The sequence below is a fragment of the Elgaria multicarinata genome, chromosome 8, assembly GCF_023053635.1.
Source record: "Elgaria multicarinata webbii isolate HBS135686 ecotype San Diego chromosome 8, rElgMul1.1.pri, whole genome shotgun sequence".
NCBI classification, from domain to species: Eukaryota; Metazoa; Chordata; class Lepidosauria; order Squamata; family Anguidae; genus Elgaria; species Elgaria multicarinata.
In genome coordinates this window covers 69,484,343-69,509,467 of record NC_086178.1, presented here as the reverse complement: position 1 = coordinate 69,509,467, position 25,125 = coordinate 69,484,343, and the positions used below count along the sequence as shown (strand labels likewise).

Sequence of the window (25,125 nt, the reverse complement as noted above, 5' to 3'; positions counted from 1 at the left end):
ATTATGCAGCAGCCAGAGGGAATTCAGGCTTATGTGCCCTTTTATTTCTTGGCTTGCAGCTGGGAGAGAGGGCAAATGATATCACACTGAGGGACCACAGTGAAACTATATAATAGCTTGCATATAATTACGGTAATTTGCCTATCACTCTCATGAATAGGGCAGATGCCAAACTACAATTGTTAGATATCAATTGCACTTATTCTAATTTTATTCCCTTGCTCTGAAAGTCCTGTGAAAACAGCTGTTTGAGAAATGTTGTGAGAATTTATGAGAGCTGAAGAATGGTGGTTTAATGATTTGTAAACCTTGTTTCATTGTTTCTAACCCTTGCGAGAGGAATGGAACCAACGCATTCATAAACATTTCATTGCCATAATGAGAGCTAGAAACCTGTTACATGAAATCTAGCATTGTCACAGCCAAACGTGTTTCTGGTGATGTAAATGGCACCTGCTTGTGGGAAGGGGGACTTAATCCCTCCCATATGTTTTTAACAAAAAACCCTCTCTTAAACCTGCTATTTGCAATATTAAATACGTGTGTTATTGCATTCATGCAATAAACGTCACATCCAGTTTAGAAGTCAGACTTAAAAAAGAACTTATGGGCTACCCAAGCATTTCTTAGAAAGGGATTTGGGGTTGCATATAGTCTCTAGTAGTTGTCAGAATTCCATGTGCATTGCTGACTAGAACCCAGGTATGATACTATTTTTAACTTGTTCATTAATAATAACGGTAGCACTTGTACAGTCCAGTCTTGTGCTCAATAGAAACAAGTGGCCTTCAGTCTTGCAACTCCCAACTCCTCTTGCATCTTGCAATTGTTTGCACACCGTTTTCTACAAAGTAACAGTAGTAAAGGGGAATTTGCCACAAAGAAAATGTTGAAATGTTTCTAAAAAACCCAATGTCTTTGTAGGTTAGTAAGTGGTTTAGAACTCTTCTAGGTTGCTTAAAACGAATTATGTTGATGTAGTAGATGGAGACAATTTGGTATTTTATTTGAGTCATTGAAATTTTACACCACTAGATGGAGATGTTTCAAAAAATGGCTTTGATAAATGAATCTCAGCCAAGTTTTTGTGTGTGTGTGTGTGTGTTTGCTTTCAAATGGCCCGAAACCTAATCTCTCAAGTAGAAACATGAGTTAGGCTCTCTCTGCCCTTACGAGTGTAAGGCAAGTTTAATCATTTTGTGTTATTGTTAAAAGCATTTTCCACCACACAGATCCACACAGCCTGACTAGCAAAACAAAATAACAGTAAGTTAAAATATTTTTTGTCAATCATTCCGGGTGCTTCCAGAGTGGACCTAGTGCTAACTATCAGAAGGCATTGTGCACCAATTCCATCTTTTTTTTTTTCTTAATGGATTTTCTGCCATAAAGGGGAGAAAAGGGAAGTGGTAAGAAAACACGGGAGGATTACAAGTAGTGACAACATCGAGAGTCATCACACGGGTGAAAATCATGTGAAAACCTTTTGAAAGAGGAATTAAACAATGCATACGTGTTTTTTGTGGCGCAAAGAAGGCTAGAAGGGGTGCGGGAGCCAGATGATGTCATGAGAGGGACCCGCAAAAATCCGTGAGTGCCCAGCAATGAACGTACAATAAAATGCTCATCTGATGGAGCTCATCAACATCCCTCATGAATGAGGGAGGGTGATGCACATTAAAATCCTCATCTGGAAGCACCCTTCAGGAATTCAAGCGCTGAAGCAAAATAGGCCACCCAAATATATATATATTGTAAATTAAAAGCAAAATACATTAAAAACAAACCCACAGTGGCCTAATAGGGCTGAGCTTCCAGATTACAGAATGCTTGTAGCAGCTGAGCTTATAGATAAAGGGTGTGGTGGAAGAGGACACTAAGTGGAGCAGGGGATGTTCTGAGCAGTTTAGGGCCATGAGGCCACCCGACCTGGTCCATGGCAACCTCCCTGAGACAACCTTTCCATGTTGGGGAAAGAGACTTCCTTTTTCACTCTCCAGAACTTGATGCCCCTCATAGGTACAACATGCTCAGGTTTGGGGCTGTACTCCAGCACTATAGAGTGCATACAGGGTGACGATCTGTCTTCTTTTACAGAGGGCTGTCCTCTATTTGAAGGGCTGTCCTATCCAATTCCAGTTTAAAGATCAAGAACCATCAGAAGGAAGAGTCCGGACAGCAGACTGGGCAAGCAGGCACAGAGGTCATCTGGCCACAGTAGTGAGATGTATTCTATTTCTAATTAAATTATCATAATCATTTCTAAATTTGCATCCATACATATAATGCTGCATATCTTTTATCCTCTTTTTGGGGTGATGCATTTCTTCTCTTTTGGTGGTTTATAAATGGCCGCCCTACAGCTTCTGCGGACCCTTTGAACAGGAACGCTATGGCGGGGATATGCAGCAACATTGCGAAAAGTGAATATTAAAATTCATATCAAAGTTATTATATTCTTGTATCTCAAGTGTCCTGAAAGACACAAGAGGGCGATGCGATGCTTAGACTGAAAACACATGAAGCATCAGTAGAATTTTAGAACAGAACCCACAATGCGGCTGAACGACGGGGCCTTTGCCTGCAGTGTCATGGCGACTGTACTCCTACTTCCTCCAGCTGACGGGAAGAGGGTATAAAACTACAGCCTCCACAAACCCCTGCTACAACAACAAGCTCCGCCCCGCCGATGTCGTAAACGGCGGAGCGAAGAGAAAGACTTTTTTTAAAAGGCCGTGCGCTGTGGTGTTTGCTTTACGGCTGCTGGCGGGGATCCGCTTCCGGTCGCAGCCCTCTCCGAAGCTTTCGGCTGCCGTCGTTCTGTGTAGCCCGGAGACGTGACGCCTCCCGCTTGGCGATGGGAGGAAGCCGATTGTGACATTCCCCTCGCTCCCTGCCCGCCCCCTCCTCCCGTGCCCGGGCACAGCGGGCCCCTCCAAGCCTGTCGTCGGGATGGAGGAGGAGAGCATGGAGGAGGAGGGGGGCGGCGGCGGCGGTAGCGGTGGGGGCGGCGGCGGCAGCCTCAGTAGTAGCAGCAGCAGCTACGAGGCCTTAATGGACGACCAGAACCACAACAACTGGGAGGCGGCGGCGGCGGCAGCAGCAGCAGGAGGGGGGAGTTACGGGCAGCCGCCGCGGCCTGCCTCTTCTCCTTGTCCCGGGGAGCTCCGGAGTGCGTGTCCGCTGCCGGCCCAGGAGGAGCTCGAGATCCACATGATGTCCGAGGCCGCCAACGGGCGTGGGAAGGGCTGCGGCGCGCCGGGCAAAGGAGGGGCCGCTGCCAGCATCAACCTCAACATCAACGCCTCGGCCTCCAAGTTCTGTGAGTGAGACCTCCGGCAGTAACGATCCACGCGTTTGTCCGGCCTGCCGGCCTCCCTCCTTCCTTCCCTTCCTCCCTCCCCGGTCAGGGCGACTGAGCTGAGGCCCGTTGCACTTACCGTCACCTCCACCCCACCTTACTCTCCTGGTCAGTCGTTGAGGCGGAGGGTTGGTAAGCCAAGCTTGCCCCCCTACCCTGGCTAGTTTCTTACATTTCACCCTCCTTGGGTTGTATCTAATATTAGTCTTGCTCAGAGGAGACCCTTGGAAATGAATGGGACTTAATTACTCACAGTGGTTCCAAATGTTACATATTTATGATAATGATGTTTATTTCCTGCTTTTTTCTTCTCTTAAGGAATCCAAGGTGGCTTATCTGGTCCTCTTCTCCCATTTTATTCTCCCAATAACCCTCTGAGGTTGGTTAGGCTGAGAGCCAGTGACTGGCCCAGAGTCACCCAGTGAGCTTCGAATGTGGACTGGAACCTGGATGTCTCATAGCATTGGATTGTGACACATCACATTGATTCCCTTGAATTTTTTGGCAGCTGTCATGGAATAGTAGAGTTGGAAGGGGCTATAAGGCCATCGAGTCCAACCCCCTGCTCAATGCAGGAATCCACTTTAAAGCATACCTAACAGATGGTTCCCTTCTCAGGCTTCTCTTGCTTGGCAAAGGAACGTCGGTGGGGAGACTTAAACTGCTGCTATTCCTCATCGGTGTGGTGGACTTCACCCTGTGGTCTGCAATTGCATCCGACCTAAAAGATGTATGTGTGTTGGTGCTACTTTGGTTTTTAATTATGGGTTTGGTTTTACTGTGTAAGTTGCTCCTCAGTTCTTATTGTGGAGGGCGAGGGCTCCTGTGTCTGGCTGCAAAACTTGCACATGGAATTGCTGAGATAACCAAGTCTAGGGGTCTGCCTGAACTCTTGTGAAAGAAGTATGTGCACATATGCACTCAGGAGACCTTTTTACATAAAGGATGCAATTCAGCAATAAAGTATTTAGCTGAGGGAGGCACTTCTTGCTACTTTAAGTACTGACCACAGCCTTTGTGATAATGGTTTTACCTCTCCCTCCTAATCTATTGGGGCAAAGCATAAAGTAAGTGGGAAAATCGAAGTTTGCCTCAGATTTACTTTGGAAATGGGCGTGTTGAGCCTATATAGGAGTGACAGGAACCTGTGTAGGTTGTTTGAGGGACTTTTGTCTATGGAAGAGGTGGAAGCTAGATAGAAATTTTAAATTGGCTTGGGGATATGCTAAAAGTAACTTTTAAAACCACTCTTGGCCTCAGCACCCAATCTAGCTTATTTTGTGGTGTGGTTGGAAGGATTGTGTTAATAATGTGTGTGAGAGCGCCAGTATAGTGTAGTGGTTAATGTTGGACTGGTACTCGGGAAAACGCCCTCGGCTGTGAAGCTCACTGGGTGACTTTGGAGAAGTCATTCCTTTTTAGGCTAACCTCCCACACTGAGTTGCTGCGAAAATAAAACGAAGCCGAGAAGCTGTCTTGGGATCCTTGCAAGGGGGAAAAGGTGGGTAATAATAATAATATGTATACTCTGCTCTTGAATCAGCAAAGTTCCAGAGTGGCTTATGGTAAAATGTAAAATCAATATGCAATGGCAGGTCAACAAAATAATTTAGGGTGCAATCCTATGCATGTTTATATAGGGAAAAAGCCCCTTGAGCCCCTGCCAAAGGAAGTGAGGCAGGTGGCTACTAGGAGGAGGGCTTTCTCTGCTGTGGCACCCCAGTTGTGGAACGAGCTCCCCAGAGAGGTTCGCTTGGCGCCTACATTGTTTTCCTTTCATCGCCAGCTGAAGATCTTTTTATTTTCTCAGTATTTTAACGCCTAATTCAACTTAAATTTAAACTTTGCTGTTTTAATCTCATATTTTAATCTCATATTTTTGCTGTGTGGTTTTATCCTGGTTGAGCTTTTTATGTTGTATTTTGTATTTGTGTTTTTAAATTGTTGGGTTTTTTTATGCTCTTCATGGTTTTAATTTTTGTGAACCGCCCAGAGAGCTTTGGCTATTGGGCAGTATAAAAATGTAATAAATAAAATAAAATAAATAAATAAATAAAAAAGCCCTGCAACTCCCAGCATGCCCCAGCCAGCCATGCTGGTTGGGGGATGCTGAGCATTCTAGACCTTTTTTTTTTTTGGTTTAACCTTGCATAGGAATGCCTTTTGAAGGCAGAGCAGTAAATGTGACTGTACCTTTGCATGTGTGCGCATATGTGAATTAGTTATATATTCTCTTTTACCTTTTTTTTTAATGTAGATAAGTCCTTGTGTTGGGGAAATGGCTCTGCAAGCATCTGGCTCACTTCATTACATGTGCATTCTGTGAGGTGTATGAAGTATTTTTTTCTTCAGTCTTTAAACCTTCAGAGTTGGAGGAATCAATACATATATATTGGCGGAAAGGAAGGCTGTACTTCTCAAAACTGATTCCTTCTATTTCAGATTAGTATTTTTTTAATCCATTTTTGGTATTAATATTTCAGTTATCCTTTAAAGATTAGGGCTTTACACTTACAAATTTGACTGTGTTCCATGAACCACAACTTTCTGCAGATCTGCAACTTCAGTAGAACTACTTTGCAGTAAGAGGCATCAAGGTGTGATCTTTGTCCTCTAGCTACTAATGTCAAGAAAAATATGTCTAAATATTTTTGTGGTTAAGCAGAAGGCATGTGCAGTGACCATTACTTAGCAAAAATATGCCTGCACAAGTGCCAGTCTGCTCTGAAATCTCTACGTAAACTTCCCATAATCTATCTTCTCCCCACAACCCTAAACGTTTCATGCAGTGTAGTCGTGAGCATGCTTATTGAGTGGGATTTGCTTCCATGTAAGCACACATAGATTTGCAGTCTAAAATGGAATGCATAAATGTTCTACTTGGATCAGGAAACAACTTGGCAATATTTTTCACATGTCTTAAGGGTATGGTAGAAGTTTGATTTATGTTTAAGAAGTTTTACAGATGTTGCTAATCATGCTGATGCTGTTCATTTATCATTCCTTTAGTTGTGTTTTAAGTGTGCTAAGATAATGTTTAATTTTTTCTTGTAGTAATGAATGTTATAACGATAGAAGATTATAAGAGCACATATTGGCCGAAGTTGGATAGTGCCATAGATCAGCTTTTAACTCAGAGTCCTGGTGACTATATCCCCATCTCATATGAACAAATATACAGGTAAGGAAATCTTATAAGCTTTTATAGCTGTGTAATAAATAATTCTTACATTTAAACCCTGCCCTGGGGCAGCTGTGTGCTTAGATGGCAGTGGCTATTTTTAATGAACCAATATTAAATTCATAAGCACCAATATTAAATCAAGCCTTAGATTCCTCAGTGCTTGGACTTTGAAGATTTAAGGTTGAAAGGCAGGCTATAAATATAATAAATAAATGAACTTCAGATTTTTAAAGACCTGGTGCCTAAGATTTTTAAAGCCCTTCATTTACAGGACAGTAAATAGATTTGAATTAACATGTCTTCATGCTTGTTGGGGAAACATATGCAAAATTAGTGCTTTAAGCAAGAACTAATTTTTCTTCTTCCTCTGTTGTAGCATACACATACAGGACTTATTTACATATGTTGAGACTGTACAATTGAAGGCAACTCTGGGGTTTCACCAACAAAACCAATAACTTTCAAGAGTTCTTGTAGTTTTATTACAGAGCAATTCTATGCATGTTTAGACAGACAAATGTTCTACAACTTCCAGTATGCTGGGAGTTGTAGGATTTTTTCCTGTCTAAACATGCATAGGATTTACCATTCTGGATTTATACCTCACCCTTTAACAGGATCCCAGGACAGCTTACAAGTAATTCAAATTGCAACAAAACAAATTAATGTTTTTATTTTAATTAATTTTTGGCTGCCTTTCAGGACAAAATCCTCTCAAGGCAGCTTAAGAACAAATCCAATTCCTTAAAATATAATAAAATCTTATATTAAAAAGAAATATTAAGCTAGCACAAAAAATATCACAAACCACAGCAGTAAGTCTGCAGCATATCCAGGAAAATCATATCAGTTGAACGCCATTTGAAATGAACTGGTCTTCAAAGTCCTTTGAATACCAAGACTGACAGGGCCCCTCTCCTATACATCTCTTTGGAGAGAGTTCTTCAAATTAGGGCCTTCCCTGAAAAGGCCCTGTGCCTAGTGCCTGCCAATCTAACTGATCTTAAAGGTAGACCGTGAAGCAGGGCCCCTGGTGACTAACTCAAGGCTCAAGCAGATTTATATGGGCACAAGTGGCTCTTCAAATAACTTGTTCTCAGCTAGTTCAGGTCTTGAAAGGTTAAAACCAATGCTTTGAATTGGCCTCGGAAATGCACCGGTAACTAGTGCAGCTTATATAGTATTGGTGGAACATGTTCTGACCATCCAGCCCCAATGAGCACCCAAGCATCTGTGTTCTTGTGATTGCCTTCATCAATTTTGGTGAAGACACATATGGGAAAAGGTGCTGCTTTCACATCGGGATGAGGGCAAAAGGAAATTGCTTTGCTTTTAGTACAGTCTTAATTCACACTTCCCAAGCTGATATGTGAACTAGAACACAGTTGTCCTTCCTTTTCTTGCACTTCCCCGAATTGTGCAATTCAGTTCTCTGATCCAATAATGCTTATGTTAGAGAAAACTGTACAAAAAATGCTTACATTAGGGAAAGTAGTGTACAAAAAGGTATATTAGGCGAAAGTTACGCAAACGTGTATTTTAGGGAAGCTTGCATTTAAAAATGCATGTGAATGTTTGTGAATTTCTTTTGCAAACTTTCTTTTACAGAAAGCAAATCAGAATAATCCTTACTAGGCTATGACAAAAAGATTCTGTCTGGATGATAGCACTGAACACAGTAAAAAACAAACAAACATATACTGGATAGCCATAGATACAATGTTTCTGGAGTTTGCAGTCATTTATCCAGATCTGATAAGAAATTTTCAATCTAAAAACAGTAATCTATGTAATGAGAACCTGTGTTGCAAAGAGTCACATAACCTAGAAATTCTGGATTCCTCTTTTTCTTTAAAACTACGTGAAGGACATAGTTTTCCAGTAGTAGCGAGCAGAAGTTACGAGGCAGTCAGGAGCACTCACTACAGCCTCTTAGTTACGAGTAAAAATTAGCTTTGCTTAACTTTCTGCTGATATGTCCATAGCTGTTGATAAATGGTTGAGTTCTGACTCCAGCCTTATGCTGCTCTGAGTTGGGAATGTTGTTGCATGCAGAAGATCTCTCATGCAGAAGTGGAAATACTGGAGGCAGGTGGCAGTTGGAGCCCCTTCATATTTGAATTTATTGCACATAACTTTTTCTGGTTAGAAGTGAAAGAGTTGGCTATGTTCATTATCATCTGACATGTAAATGGTCAGTTTTTAAATTACTCAATGAGCCAGTTTGCATGACATGAAAGCTCATTGTGGTTTAATTTATACATGAGGAATTGTGTTGTGTGCTGCTGGCATTATGTATATGCCATCCCTCGCCAGTGGTTGCTGTGGCTTGTCATGTTGTGCTAACTCGGCTGGTTGGGGTTAATTGGAGGTTAAACAACCCTCACATAACCCCCAAACAGACAGTGGGTTATACAAGAGTTGTTTAACCCTCAAATAACTCCTGTTGCCTGGGTTCATCTGGCAAGCTACGGCAACTCCTGGCTGGGGCCTGTATATTCATAATAGTAGATGGCATGTTCTGTGGCACCCCAAAGGTTAATTAATCCATCGTGGGCTGTCATGTTTGAACTGGGTCAATGGCTTATAATGGATTTGTGAATTCTGTTTTAACAAAGTGTGGTTGTGATACGGTCAACTGGAGTTATCAACATTGTTGAATTTGCAAAAAGCTACTGTCTTGCTCCGAATGTATAGTTAAAATAAATCATATGCTAGGTACATCTAATGCAGTTTGTGTATGCTGCTCAGAAGTACTATACTGGAAAAGAGGAATTGTACAGAATACTCAGTATACATTTTAGGTAACTTATCAGTGATGGTTGTCTGGCTATGTCATCTTGGTAATGGGTCTTGCCTGGTGATCTTAGAAGCTTTAAGGAATGCAGTAAGAATATTTATAACATGCTTGGTCTTTGAGCTAAGGAAATGTCTTAAAGATTGTTGCTGGATCTTCCATCATGTTTGAAGTTTGGAGGAACATCTAAGCACCACTTTAATAAAGAATAATGACTGATCAAGGGATGAAGTGAGAAGGCAGGGTTCCATCAAAGGCAGGGATTGGACTACCTGGCCCCTTCAATTTTGATTCTGATAGCACATATATTTTTCATTCCAACACTTGATGTGGCATAAGGGGCAGGAGGGGATGCACGCTTTAGAATCCTCCATTTTAACAATTTGAATCTTCAACAAAATGGATGAGAACCACTGTATGATACTATTATGCTGGAGGACCTCATGAAGAGAAGAACTTACAGTTCTTACAGAATCTGTAAGAATACTATTGGTGTTATGATTTCTGTTCATTGTTTTCTGCTTTCCTCATCAAGTAGAAGGACAGAGCTCTGCTGCGGTTAGCAGATTGCACATCTCCAGACTGTTTTTTATCTGGACGAGTATGCTAGTGTATATCAATCATATAAATCCTCCAAAAATGTGATGCACCTGCTTTCAGTTCCTCTGTTGCGCTGGAAATCCTAGCATGGGCTGCTGTGGTGGAGATGCACCGTCTCTACTACCCAGCAAATGTTAGTTGTGGCTTAGTGTCATGGAAATGAATGAGACTATTTCATTCCATCACTTAGAGATGAATGATTGTGAACATGGTGTCTAAGTATTTAGTGATGATAATAATACCCAAAGGTGCATACTGAGCAGTAAAAACAGAAAGATGGTTTTGACAAAGCCCTTGTATTTGGGACTTAGGATAATTGTATTTCTGTAACGGATATTTAAAAATAAAAGTGGTCCCTTTTATACATCCACCTGTATAAATAATAGTGGATGGTATTTGGTAAAGGTAAGTTTGTTTTCTTTTAACCATTGCTTCTCTTGAGCTATGAGACTTCCATGTATTATAATTTGGTCAGATATGATTGTTGGGTACTGTTTTGTAGATATGTTTTAGTTATGGAAAGTTCTTAAAACGTTGAAATATTTGGCAATGAAGACTTTAGATATTATGGTTTATTTTACACTTAATGTAAAAGTACAGATTTCTCTTTTGAGCATGATCAAAGGTACTTTCTAGTTCAGGATAGAGGACCAGATTTATATTTGTTATATTGTGTGATTTTGAAGGAATTTAAGCCAGTTCTTAATTCAGAGAGGTCAATGCTGAAGATGGATTTTTTTTCTACTGTTACTGGTTATCTTAGGGAATGGAGGTAGGGGAACCATCAACTGCTATTCAGAGATGGGGTTTCCAGATCCTTGTGCTGACAGATATTTCTGTGATACTTTTACTTTGTTTCTCGTTCGCAGGCTACCATTCTTGGGAAAGCTGACAACTGGAAGTTGGTTTTCCTTTAGTTATTATAGAAAACATAGGATTAGACATAGTTAAGCTAACCAAGCATATATCAATGGGATTTAAGTTATTCATGAGTAATGTCCTGTTGATTTCAGTTTGACTAACACATTTATTTCCTGCCAAGGAGTCTAAGGTGGTCTACAGGATACTTCTTCTCTCTATTTTGTCCTCACAATAGCTCTCTGAGGTAGCTTAGATGGAGAGTCAGTGACAGGCCCAAAGTCAGTGAGTTTCCATGGCTGAGTAGGGACTGGAACCCAGCTTCTCCTGAGACCTAGTCCTAGTCCAACACTCTAACCACTGCTCCACACTGTCTCTTAACTTTGTAAACTGCCCAGAGGACTTTGGCTATGGGGGCGGTATATAAATGTAATAAATAAATATGTAGAATTTCTCTCAAGATAGCATTACAGCTGGAAGAGTTGCATAATTGGATGAAGTGCATATTACTTTATAAACTGGCCTATGTTAATAGGGAATGTTCATAGGGATGAAATAACCCATCTATACCCTTAGCAATTGTAGAGCCAACCTATAATAGTTGCAATCATTATTTGTGAGGTAGCCTTAATATTTCAAAGTCTCTAGAATTTACTGTGGGAAACAAAGACATGCTACCACAGTGGAGTCTTTCTTTAGGATACGTGCCACTGAAGTTTCATTTTAATATTTTTAAGCTAAATTTTTACTGGCTTAATATTTCTTGTTTCCCCCTCTGCTGCAAACTGTTGTCAATTCATCACTGTTCCTGTATTTATTTCTGCAGTTGTGTGTATAAATGTGTGTGCCAGCAGCATTCGGAACAGATGTATAGTGACCTAATAAAAAAGATAACTAACCACTTAGAGAGAGTCTCAAAGGAGCTGCAGGTAAGCTGCACAATTTTGTTTTCCTGAGATTTGGCATTTTACTGGGTGTAACACACCAAATATCATTTGAAATAATTGTAATCACAGTTTTTACCTGTGTAGAACTACGTAAAACCTGATGTATAATAAAGGAGTGTAGAACATTAGTCCTTGGATGATTCTCTGAAAATCAAGTTTAACTGTATTTCTTTAGGTCATACATTTCAATGTATTGAATTGGCTGGAAGTTTTTTGACATGTTTTTTGACGTGTCCTCTTTGGCACTTAGTGACTTGTCCTTGTTTTACACAAAGTGCATTTTTGCTATGACTTTGTCAACACTGCCCCTGAAGATATCTAAATTCCTCTCTGTTTTGGGATTGACCCTGAATTCACTGTAGAATGTTGCTTTTGATCATCTGAGTTAACTTTTATGTAAGACTATCAATTCAAATTTGTTTTTACTTAGCCAGCCAGTCTGGTCAAATATGCCTGTGCTAGTAATTTGTGACCACATTGCCAACTTAAGAGGAGGATAACCCCCTTTCTCTTAATTCACGGAAGTTACTCTGTCTAGTCGTTTAAATGTAATACTTTCTTAACATAGGTGATGGAGGTAAGCATTTGCTTGCAACCTGATCTGAATACTGAGCTACAAGTATTTGTAGCTGCTGTGTCAGTTCTAAGAATGTACAGCTGTTTACATTCCTGGTTAAAGATTAGGCAACATGATACCAAGGAAATGGGAAGTACATTGAGGACAAGTGTAAAAGTGAGGGGTACATAGAAATTTTGTTAGTCAATTTCCTCTTAAGTCCTGGAAATGTCCAAGTCCTGCTCTGCTTTTGTTAGTTATAGTCAACGTTTAATGTGTGTGTGAGAAAGATCTAGCTTTACCTTCAAATCCCTGACACTATGTCAACAAATAAAATCTCAAGGAAAATTGTTAAGTGCTTGCTATGCTGGTGATTTTCTAGCAAAGGCAGCATTGTATGTAAGGCATGCTAGTTGAATATAGTAATTTTCTCTCTGATCCAAAATATTTTAATGAAACCCCAGTTTTATCTGAAGTGGGTAAGTTTCCCACAATATTGCTTAGGCTTCCCAGTAATATAAATGTAATAAATAAATAACCTACCCCTGTATATTTTTTCTGTTCCTCAAGTGGAATTCAGGGTTTGTATGGAGGAGCCCTGAAAGCAGCCTTTTCTGCCAGTGTTCTCCTGCATCTAGTACAACCGCCACCTGTCCTTTTTGCTTGTGCTAGGGAGAGATGAGAAATGTCTACATACAGCTCCCAGCATCATGTGTGGCCAGTCAGCATTGGTGTAGATATAGTCCTTTGCACTTTCCCCCTCTACTGCTTTTTTTAATTTTGAATGTCTCCCCCCTCCAAATGTTAAAAAAAGTTTTATTTTTTTTAAAAAAATATCTTTAAAATCTATGAATCTACATTTTCTGCACTGACCACCCAAGTTCAAATCTTTTTTCAGTATCACAGGTGACTGCTTGGATTCATGTTTGGGTTTAGCTGTCATCAGTACTACACTAACAGTGCAGTCCTGTACATGTGTTGTCAGAAATAAGTGCCATTGATTTCAATGGGGGTTAGTGGGTATAGGATTGTACTGTAAATTGCTTAACTTGCAGATGCAGTGCAACTTTATATTGCTTTCTTCATGTTAAGATTTTGAACTTTCCCTTTTACTATGAAGATAGCTCAGGTGGGCATGGCTATGGAAAGAAGGGGATATGGGATTGATATGCCTTAAGATTTTTTTTAAATATTATTTGATTATATTATTTGGAATAGTTTCACATAACATTTTTAGGATCTGATGTTAACATTTCTCTCTATGTAGAGACTTGTAAAAGCAGGTCACACTAGGTCATACAGCATATAAGAGCAATTGGCTTTTCACTTCCATGAGACACAACTATGTACTGGCTTCAATTATTGGAATGCTGGGTTCTGGCAAAAAAGTGGATCCTGGTAGCCTGAGGACTGCTAACCCCTGGTTTAGAGCATACATGGTTTTATTGTTGACGTTTATATTCTCATACAGCAGCTTCCTCCAGTCTGGTGCCCTCCAGATATGTTGGACTTCAACACCCTTAAGACCCAGCCAGCAGTGGTAATGGTTGGGATGCTGGGACTTGTAGTCCAAAACAACTGGAGGCCTCTTGGTTGGGAAAGACTGCCTTGCAGAATTGTATTTAGAGTTGAATGGCCTTGGCTAGCAGAGGAACAGAAAAGTATGAGGTGGGTCTCCTTAAGAAGATGCAGGCAATTGCTAGAGCAAAGGCTAGCTTCTCTCTGGCCTCTGCCAATCTAATATTTCCTCTGTCCATGTGGGAGATGGAAGGATAAACATAATCCCCTCCCAACTCCTAGGCTTCTGCAATGAATATTATAATTTATATATAATCTGTTGTGCTTTTGTAAGTGTTAATTATTTAAGACATACGTCAATTGCAAGTGTTAATTGTTTACAACTTACCGCAATCTATCACCTATATATTGTAATAATTACAACCGTACACAATTCTATAGGCAATTGTTCCACTGATTCGAAGCATTCATGTATAAACTTTACTTGCTAGAATGCTAAAAAAGACACCTTCTGTTGGATGGTATAGCATGTCTCTGAATTCTAATTTCGGGGTGCAGACAGGGGTGGGAGGCTGTATGCCCTTCTTGTAGGCTTCCTAGAAGACAATGCTTGGTCGTGGTTGGAAATGGGATGCTGGATGAAGCAGACTGTTTGGTTTGACCCAGTAGGGCTACTCTTTCCTGTGATGTAGGGAGCATGTCCCCACATTGCTGAGGCAACCTGGCATTATTCCTTGTCTTTCTGCACTGTGCGGGTAGTCTCAGTGCCTGATCATGTAGCAAGACTGGATGCATTCCTCTCATTGGGATGATGACATGTAAAGGTGGGCAATGAAATTGGAAGTGTTGCCAATGGAAATTTATTAAACCCCCCATGGAATTCCATGACAAAGACAGGTGGGAGCAAAAGTTTTTTTTTAAAAAAACACCTCCTGGAGCATGATGGTCCTGATCTGAATTGGGGCCATGCATGCTTAGAGGAGAATATAAAACGCTAGCATGCATAACTCCACTATGCATGCTTACCCGAACATTTAGTTTGACCTGAAATATCACCAGGCGTGAACAAACTGTAGAACTATTAGTAGGTAAGAAAAGAGGTCTGAAATCATTGCCAGATGTGTGAACCAGTTAAGTGTTGTTGTGGTAGATCAGTTTCCCCTGTTGGTGTTTGGATTTTGGCTCTCCCTTTTGTTTTGTTTTTTTAGATCTGTCCCCAGCACTGATGGTTGCAGGTGAATTTTGCTAGGGCCCACTTGAGGATGGAGTGGGAATTGAATGCGCCCAACAGTCAGTATCTCAAGTGGGATTGGAGTTGCTCTTTGGTGCAGTATTGTGCTGGTGAAACTCTGTAGCAAGGATTTGCTGGGAAGTGAGGGTGTGGACAAGCAGGACAGCGCTACCGATGTTTATGTCCCATAGAATGGCACAAGCTTGGATCTGTCGCAGTTGCAAAGGAGTGTCCTGTCTTACGATCACTATGTAACTTGGGATCCCTCAGTGAGTTCTTACTCCTTTCCTTTAACCTGACACCCTAAGGGTGGACTGTACATTAGCCCAAGTGTAAATTAGCACAATCCCCCCAAAAGTTTTTTTTTAAAAAAGTCTGCAGGATGTACGCAAGTAAGGGGTGACAAGATAGAGGTGTATAAAATGCAGCATGGTGCAGAATGCATGGATAAGGAGAAGTTTTTATCCCTGTCTCATAATATTGGAACCTGGGGTCATCCAGTAAAGCTAAATGCTGGGAGATCCAGGACAGATAAAAGGAAGTACTCCTTCACAGAGCATATAATTAAATTACCACAAGATGTAGTGATGGGCCCCATCTTAGACGGCTTTAAAAGTGTATTAGACAAATTCATGGCGGAGAAGGCTGTCAATGGCTACTAGCCATGATTGCTGTATATTACCTCCCATATCAGAGGTACTATGCCTCTGAATTCCAGTTGCTAGGTAACACAAGCAGAAGGATACAATTCTACTTGTGGGTTCCCCATAGGCATCTGGTTGGCCCCTGTGGGAATAGAATATTAGATTAGAGAAAACTTTGGTCTAATCCAACATGGCTCTTATATTATTAATGTTCCTAACTACTTCAATCAAAAAGTTACATAATCAAACAATGGACTCAGATAAGTAAACAAACATACTTACAAACTTGAGCAATGAATTGCGTTTTGGAATCAGGAGAACTCTAGGGTGCCACTAGAGCTTAGCCAACAAATAGCCTAAATTAATGGTGCGGTTTATATGTTTTCAATCACTTCAGAAAAAAAATCTCGTTCTCCATTTTGTAAATTGTACTGTAGGTGGCAGCAGAATGCTTTCACTGTCAGAAAGCTACATTGTCTAAAAATCAAATCATTCAAACTGTGTAATTAAGGTACAAGATAATTGATATGCAAACTTCATAGCTCTTAATTTCATATTTTAACCTATATCCATTTTTGCTGTGTGGTTTTATCCTGGTCGTGCTTTTTATATTGTATTTTGTATTTGTGTTTTTAAATTGTTGGTTGTTTTATTATTCTCTTCATGGTTTTAATTTTTGTGAACCGCCCAGAGAGCTTTGGCTATTGGGCGGTATAGAAATTAAATAAATAAATAAATAAATGAAATTATGCCTTAGGTTATAGCACATGGGTTTACCAATCCTAAGGCATATTCTCATACTTCCTTACATTGATTACATCCTTACTATCATTTTCCTCCATACACTGCAAAAAAAAATGTAGCTTATCCATACATTAAAAATTTAAATACCAAGATTATTTAACAATATTGTTAGACTACCTCTAGGTAGGAACTCTAATATTAAACTTAATTAATTATGAATAACTAAGTGTTCACCAAGTTTAGGACAGGGGGATAGATGCTGATCAGTTGTGTAAATGACACGGAAAAAGAATGCAGAAGTCCACTGAGATTACTGTATAGAAATGGGTATTAATGCAAGTTGAAGCACCACCATATGTGTTTGCATATGTGCATAAGATTTTGTGCAACCCTTCACTCTGTTAGGTGCTACACTGGAAGGTCCCCCTAATTCTCATGAATAGATTTTAGGAGGATATGGAGGGGGGCTGTTACGGGGAGGAGAATCTGACAGATCCCAGTATGAGTAAAGAAGCAGCTGCTTGTTTTTTTCATTCTCAAACTACCTTTCTAAATTTAAAGCCAGGATACATTTGTTGAATTCTGGAACAATTGCCTTTTGTAGTCATATAATTATGCTGTAGGTAGGGTTTTTCTTCTAAATCTGTTTTTGAAGCTACACTTTAACATTGTAGTTGCTAATTCTAGCTTTATGCCTTTTTGTTCTTCAGATTTTTTTTGTAACGGGTGAAATGTACTTTACTGAATTAATAGCTTTGTCAGACCATAATCCAAACTTGGCAGGTCAGATGTGTCTATTTCGTTTTTTCTTTGTTACCTCTTCAATAGGACCTGGAGAGGGAAACCTCTTCTAGTATGAGTCACTTGTAAAGACTTGGAAGTAATTGAAGCACTTACTTATGTGTTGTTGTACAGAAGCTCTTTTAACAATTAAAGTGTTGAACGCTTACAAACATCTTCATATTCACACTTACATGTTTCATAAGCTCTCAAACTGTTGCTAAACTGTGATATGAAAATGTATTTTCAAAGTATTACCTTGAACTATGTCAAACTACTATGTTTGTAGTTTAAATCCTAGGATAAATTTAGACTAGGTTCAGCTGACATGATAACCCAGGCTAAGATAAACAAGCACAGTGGTTCTTTAACCCATCTTGGGTTATCATGTCATCTGCCTGGTATTTTTTAATCCACGATGGCTTATTTGGCCAAAATAACACACACTGATAAGCCATGGTCTGCAGAATGGGTTATTTAACCCATTGTGGGTTATTGTGTTGTCTGCTTGGCAGTTTGGTTGCCTATAGAGTCACGCAGCAAGAGCAGTTCAGATTGTGGCTGCTGCTCTATTCTTTGTGGGCGTTTTCTGTGTAATGGAAACAGCTTGCATGGCTATTTCAGCAATGTCTATGGAAGGAAATACACAGTTGTGCTTTAGTATTATAGCACTTTAGAGAATGACTGGAAAAAATGGTTGCAGGGTCTTGAGCGTGCATTGAGAGCCTCGCCAGGAAAAATGTCTTCCAAGGGTTTATTTGTATCACCCTTGTTTTGGTGCAACCAGATTTTTCACTCCTTTGTGTGCAATCATGTAAGATTCTAATGGTGCATTGGGTGTTTCCCAACTTGGAGAAGGTGTGTATGAAGTTTTGTCTTGATTGTGTAAACTTCCGGCACTTTAGAACCGCCACCTCCTTGTTGGGGGTGATGCTGGAAGCACTGAAGTAAGCTCCTGTACATTACCCCACACCTCTCCCCTCTTATTGGGATATTGTGAGAGGTTAAAACATGCTGCTGTGATGTTGTCAATGGGTGAAAGAATGCCACTGCTCAGGCGGGAGAACTACAGCAGGACAGGGCTGGGGGGATGACTCAGATTATGCACGGTACCTTATTTGTCTGATTGTGTGGGGGATAACAGTAGCTTATTTTCAAACTAAGTTACTGTGTGTAGCTTATTTAGCCATTATGGCTTAAAGTGACATCCAAACCCGTCCATAGATTCACCCTAGAATTCACCATTACAACTTAATGGTAACTTTGCAGTGTTCATTTATCCAGATGGTAAGATGGCTGTTTGTATTGTGATGCCAAGCAGTGAGGAAAATCTTATTTCTATGGTTTCTTGGATGTCTGATTGTGTCATCCATTTCATTCCTATGTAGTGAGACATTAGATGACTGGCTTGCGTACTAGTTAGATATGTACAGTGTTGTAAGATATATTATACTACTTGAGAAGCGGTTGTATATGTGGACTGCTCTGTTGATTTAGGAAGGTACTGGAGTGAAACCCCTTCATTGGCAATTGATTTTCTGTTCTTCAATGGATTGGATATTTCAAATACCTTTTTCTCTCCCCCAGATCCCCACCTCCAGTTAAATAATAGGTTTATTCAACATTTCACTCAAACGTTTCACAGTAAGGGATAGTAACACTGATCTGGTTTTATTTGTTTATGTATGGGTTGTTCTTATTTTTGCTGTGTTTGTATATAGGGACTACTTTATTCATAGTTAGGAAAAAAGAAAGGAAAGAGGTTTCTTGAATTTACTTTGCATTTGATTATATGTCTGTAGCATAAACTCTGCTTGCTTTCTCTTGAAAACTTTCTCTAAGGCAAAATGAAAATATAATTTTCTTCCACTTGGTTATGCACATAAGTTGTGTCAAAATATACGCAAACGCGGAGCTCAATTTTGGTTGCCATGGTGACTGCTCGGCCAGTCTCTGCCGAGTTTCAGCCCAAGGCTTCTTCTCAACCATGGCACTGAAGGAGAGATGATCTCAGCTCCCCTCTCCAGCCCCAAATTTGGGGGGTTGATTTTTTTTTTTTTTTTTTTTGCGCTCGGCTTGCTAGGTGCAAGTTTGGAGCAAAAAATCCTACTGCCTCTGTGTCTCCTCTCTAGCTCAGAGCCAAAGCAAGCCTCCAATTCTCATCTGGAGCTGGTGAGGCTGGCGGGGTGTTATTTTTGCATTGTGTAGAATCCCTCAACACACTTTCCTAGATCTAAATTTGAAGTTGGAGAAGGGAGCTGTTACCATCCAGGACCTCAAATACCTATCCCTAGAAGATCCTGACCCCTTGTCCTCATAAGAAGAGGCTCCTGAGTTAAATGTTCAAGGAGAAGATTTCAGAAAGGCATTATGAGGCTTCTACCTCCTTTAGACCTGGTTCCCCAGGAAAATTTCAGGGACCTGCCCCCCCTCCCCCGTGTCTGTAGGAGGTCACATTGCCATCCTCATTCTCCAGCCATGAGGACATCATCATGTTACGGCATGACTGAGGCTGCTAAAACAGACCAGCCCCTTTAAAAGAGAAAGCCTTAATCAATGTGGAGGTGGGCTAACCAGCCTAAAGGAAATCAAGCTATATATAAGGCTTAGTCATGATGTTCTGCTTGTTGGAGAAACATACAGGCAAAGTAGCCTGGCTTCCAGCCACAGCACCACTTGGAGCTCTCTGTGTTATTCTCATATTCCTGTTCCTGCCTTCCTGGGAAACCTGCCTCCCATGTGGTTGGAATGCAGTTGAACCTGACTTGCTTAAGCTCTTGTGGAGAATCAGGTTTATAGAGGGAGTTCTGTAAAACAGGCCTCACCGGAGCCCAATGATGGTAAGCCTTTGCCTAGACAGAATCAGAACAGAACAGGGGCAGATGATTGTCCCTGACCTCACATTTTGTTTGAGGTGCAATGCACAGTCAATACTGCGGCCCTTGGCAGCACCAAATATTTGGTCAGCAAAGCCATCCAAAAGATTGACTCCTGCATGAACATCTTATCTGGTAAGTCACATGTCTCATATGCACTGCTTTTAAAGAAAAGTTGCTCTCCATACTGAAAAATCAGCAATATTTACATATATTTCTACCAAAAAACCTTTCCAGTGGCACTACTTTTGCATGTTTAAGCAACTAGTGGAAAGATGACCTTCTTAATTTGATTTGCCAGTAAATTGTTCTGGTATCATTGGCAAAGAATAATAATCTACCCCAAAAGTGTCCAACTTCTTTCTGCAGAGAGTTTTAAGTGCTGCTGGAATATATGCACCCCCCAAAGCAACATTTTTAAATAATCATTGGGAAAGGGGAAAAATAATTTTAAAAACCATGCTAACTTGGAGAACAGCAACCTATATTATAAATGTTAATTATACCTAAAATACTACCTAAATCATCTCATTAATATGAGGCATCTTCTGTGTTTATTTCTTGACTGAAAGGCATTTTAAATAGAAACTGTAATGCTATGTTTTTCATAATAAATGTAATAATGATGATGATGATGGAAGTAATGCCATATCTGTACTCCACCCCCCCCCAAACCCCTGTCATGAGTAATACATCTGCTGAAATTACTTAGTTGCAGTTGTTTCTTGCTTATTCTCAAACATCATGATTTTTCTGCACATATCTATGGTTCCGTCAGCTGTGAGCTCCGCATTTAATTATATGTATAAGAACTCTCTAGGCATCTTTTTAACTTAACAGTTTCTGTCAATTTTTAATTTATCAGTCTCTCAAAATCTTCTTTCATTACACAGGGGAAGGTTGAAAGAGGATACTGAGATAAAATGTTATGCTAAAATATTCTCTGGGAGTCTCGTCTACAACAGGTGATAGACCTTTTGGGGGTGAGGGAAGCAAAGGATTCTGCAGTGATGAGATTCCAAACTAAACTATCTGAATAGCAGCAGTTCTCTTTCCAGTGACACTGTGCAGCTTGTTTTGAAACTTCATTAATAGCCAGGGTTACCTTACTCATGCAGCTCATCTGTCATTAGAAGGGTGGGCAAGTTGTGGCCATCCAAATGTTATTAGACTGCAACTCCCATCAGCCTTAGCTAGCGTAGCCAGTGGTGAGGATGATGGAAGTTGAAGTTCAACAGAATCTGGATGGCACATGTTGCCCACTCCTGTCTAGGGTCTATAAATCAATGCTTTGGTAAAGGAATTTAAGGGGAGCCTGACAACAGTTAATGATGCAACAGTTAATGCTGTAACCATGTGGTATCATGTTGCATCATATTGTGGGTGAGTCTTCCTATCTCAAGTATTAGATCATGTTGGTGGAGCCACAGTTAAACCAAATTGTAGTGGCCTATCTGTTTAAGGGAATTACTGAAAGGTTTTCATGTGTATTCAATTACATGTGGAGGGGCAAAAGCTGCACTTCTTCTGAATATTTAACAGAATTATATTAATCTGATTCTGTTTTGCTTGACTGTAGTAGCCAAGTGACTGTCTTATGAAGGGATCCAACAAGACCAAATTATAATTGCTAAAAGCATTTTAGGTCATTAAGGGTGCAGTCCTATGCATGTTTAGAAAAAAAAAGTTCTACAACTTTTTTTGGCTGGCTGGGGAATGCTGGGAGTTGTACGACTTTTTTTCTGCCTAAACATGCATAGGATTGGCCCTAAATGGGTCAATGTGAATGCAGAATGAAATGTAAAGAAAACATCTCTTTAAAAACAAGATTTCTCACATATTCTGCAGAAAAGCAATAGATATTTTCACAGATTCCTTTACTAGATCTAAATGTTAATGTACTTGAGATTTTCAAACTGGTTTAATAACGTGTGTATCCTGATGTTCTGAGTAAAACCTATAGCAAAACATTGCAGTATGCAGCACTTGTCAATGTTCTAGCCAGCCACACCCTAGACACTTCATCCCCTCCTCCCCATTTTCTCCCTTCCAACAGACACTTGAAGTTCTGGGGCCACTGGGCATATTCAGTTCTTAATGGGCTTTGTTTGAGTACACTGGCCCAGATTAGATTTTTTTTCTTGAGTTTTGTATATCTGCAAACCCAGGGGTTTCTCCAAACCTGCTGATACCTTCCTCCTGTGTGTGCATGGTGCCATTTTGGTTCCATAAGGATCTAGAGTTGGAGAATGAGTCCATTATTCCTTCGTAGGATATCAGCAGATATAGTTGTGGTCTGGTACCTTTCTATTGTGTTTGTGAAGTGGCTATTGCTGCAGGTTTGCTGGGAACAAGATAGAACAAATTAGAAGTGTTATTGACAGTATGCTGGAGATCAGGGTTAGACAACACACAACCCATTGTCGCATGTACCCCCCCAGCCTTTTTTTTGTGGCCCCACCACTGAATTTGCTGCAGAAATTTGGTTGTGTCGCAGCCAACAAGGGCTGATTTTCCCTTGTGTTAAAGGAAAGCAAGCTGCTGCTTGCTGCCAAAATTTGGTGATATGACAGCAAAATGGGGGGAAATCAGCCCCTGTTTACTGCTGTACCACTGACACTGAACAGCACACAGCAAACAGCAAGTTGCTTTTCCCTTCAGTGGTGCAGTGGGAGGGGATAGAGTGCAGCCCCCAGTGAGTTCCAGGGCAGGGAAATTGGCCCCAGGAAGTTGCCCACTCCTGCTCTAGGTCTTCTAATCCTTCACTTTATTTAGTCTTGAGATTTAAGCTGAATTTCTTTTGTTTTTATCTGCAAGTCCAACCTGATTACCCCAAGTTAGGGTTCTTTTCATTTTAGTAAGGATTCTGTTTTGTTTTGTTTTTCTCTTGCAGGCCAGCCCTCCAGATCTCTACATTGAAAGGTTTAACATAGCACTTGGTCAGTATATGGGAGCATTACAGAGCATTGTGCCTCTTTTCATATATATGGTAAGTACTTAGAACAACTTTTCAAATAGTGCAGGGTCTGGAAGAAGGAACTGATTAGTTAATCAGACTCAGCCACTAGATACTCATGTAGTTTATGTTGCGAAAGGCCAAATCTGATTCCAGAAGTGTCTGCCTCCCTCTGTTCATGTTGACTCCTTTCATAGCCCCCATCTCTAGTTGCAGCCTTGGCCATAATAGGATCTTGCCCAGTGTGTTGTGGTACTACTGAACTCAGCTCTTCTGTCTTCATGCTTCTGTTCCTTCTGTTTTGCTTTTCTACCTCTGCTAAGTCAGGTCATGGGAGTAACCGCCCAAGTCTTCTGGGGACTGCTAAGCGAATTGGATACCGGTAATCCACTGGCTTGATTTTGGGCAGCTTATCACAATAGTGTGTTTTTTATGAAGAAATTCTCATTTTACAGATTGCATATATGGACTATGGTAAAAACTAGAGGATTAGAAAAGGTTTGTAACCGGCAAGGAAGGAGATAATGGCAGTGTTTTGCAAACAAATTCTGTTTGTTATAGTGTAAAACCTGTGTAATTATTGCATTATGTATTTAGCATTTTGACTTTATTTGTTTGGAGATAATGTTAAAGTGATTATAGCAGGAATACTTCATGTTTGGTGTATATTCTGAGGGATATAGCTAACTTGGAAGGGAAAAGATACTCATGACTAAGCTTCACCTTGTTTGAAGTGTTATTAGCTGAGCAATAAAAGACTGTGACTGGGTTTGGCCGGTATAATAACCCATGATGGGTTAATTAAACCATCAGAGGTTATTGTGTCATCTGGTGGGAGGATTCTAGCTTACTTGGCCAAAATAGCCCACTCTGATAACCCATGGTCTGCAGAATGAGTTGTTGTACTCATTATGCAGACCATGGGTTATCAGGATGGTGGTGGTGGGGAGTTGAGTTAAATTACACACAGTAGTTTAATAAGCTACTCAGAGGCCACGTTTGGACAACACAATAATCATACCTGTGTTAATAGTCAACTCCACGGATAATTCTTATCATGTCATCTTGGCTACCCCCTATATTGTCATCTGTGGAGTTGACTATTAACACAGGGTTGACTATTGCCCACCCTCAACTTCCTCTCTATCCTCCCCACCAAATAGTGGCACTGGTTGCCATCAGACTCCCCCTTCGTGCCGGGTCCCTTCAGTGTCAGTACCTGGCGCGGCGCTCTTCTCCTCTTGTTCAGATGGTGGGGGGACCCAGCACGAAGAGAAATTCTCATGGGAACCAGCACTGCATGGGACGTGCACATCCCATCTCTGGGTGGGGCATCGCATGCATGTCCCATCCCTGCTGCAGGAGAGTTCCATCCACCCCATCCCACCCTGCTATTCATTTGGATATGGGATTGACGGGATGGAAACATCCCCCTGACCACCTATCCAAATGGATAGTGGGGGGAATGGAGACGCTCACCTGACACTGTCCTTGACAGCATCAGGCGAGCGTCTCCCTCCACCCCGCCTGCTATCCATTTGTGGATATCAGCACAGTGTGGAGGGAGATGCTCGCTGTCTCCCTCCACGCCATGCTGATATCCAAAAATGGGCTTCAGATATCAGGGCGGAGTACTGTTTGATGTACAGGACAGATCCATAGACCTCTCCAACAGTGTGTCAACTCTGCACACTGTTGATTATTTGATCTGGTTATTTCTGGGAAATAACCCACCGTTGTATGGAAAATGCTCAACAGACTACACAGTAGTCAACTGTGGACAATTTAATCAACTGTGGACTATTGTGTTGTCTGAACCCAGTCACTGTAGCTTATTTGTCAGATCGTGTGGGCGATAACAATAGCTTATTTTCAAAATAAACTACTGTGAGTAGTGTATTAACCCATCGTGGCTTAAAGTGTTGTCTGAATGCAGCCTGTGTGAATCCTGGCAATATAGGCCTAGTTCCATTTATTTATTTATTTATTTAGCTAGCATCATCAATTACTGAGGTAGTAATTCTGTATCTCTGTTATATTGCTCCGGACTACAAGTGGTTGAACTTTTTTTAT

At 40.7% G+C, this 25,125-nt stretch overlaps 1 protein-coding gene across 2 annotated transcripts in view; it reads left to right on the top strand.

Moving 5' to 3' along the window:
* Positions 1-2,780: 2,780 nt before the first annotated feature.
* Positions 2,781-25,125, top strand: part of CACUL1 (CDK2 associated cullin domain 1) — a 57,395-nt gene continuing 35,050 nt past the window's right edge. Inside the window, exons 1-4 of one of the 2 annotated variants that reach the window (XM_063132735.1) lie at positions 2,781-3,322; positions 6,416-6,542; positions 11,627-11,729; positions 22,990-23,085. In XM_063132735.1, the coding sequence (XP_062988805.1) occupies positions 2,953-3,322; positions 6,416-6,542; positions 11,627-11,729; positions 22,990-23,085 (696 nt within the window). In that variant the 5' untranslated portion in view covers positions 2,781-2,952. The remainder of the gene's footprint in view (positions 3,323-6,415; positions 6,543-11,626; positions 11,730-22,989; positions 23,086-25,125) is intronic. The other variant, XM_063132736.1, reaches the window with a different exon arrangement.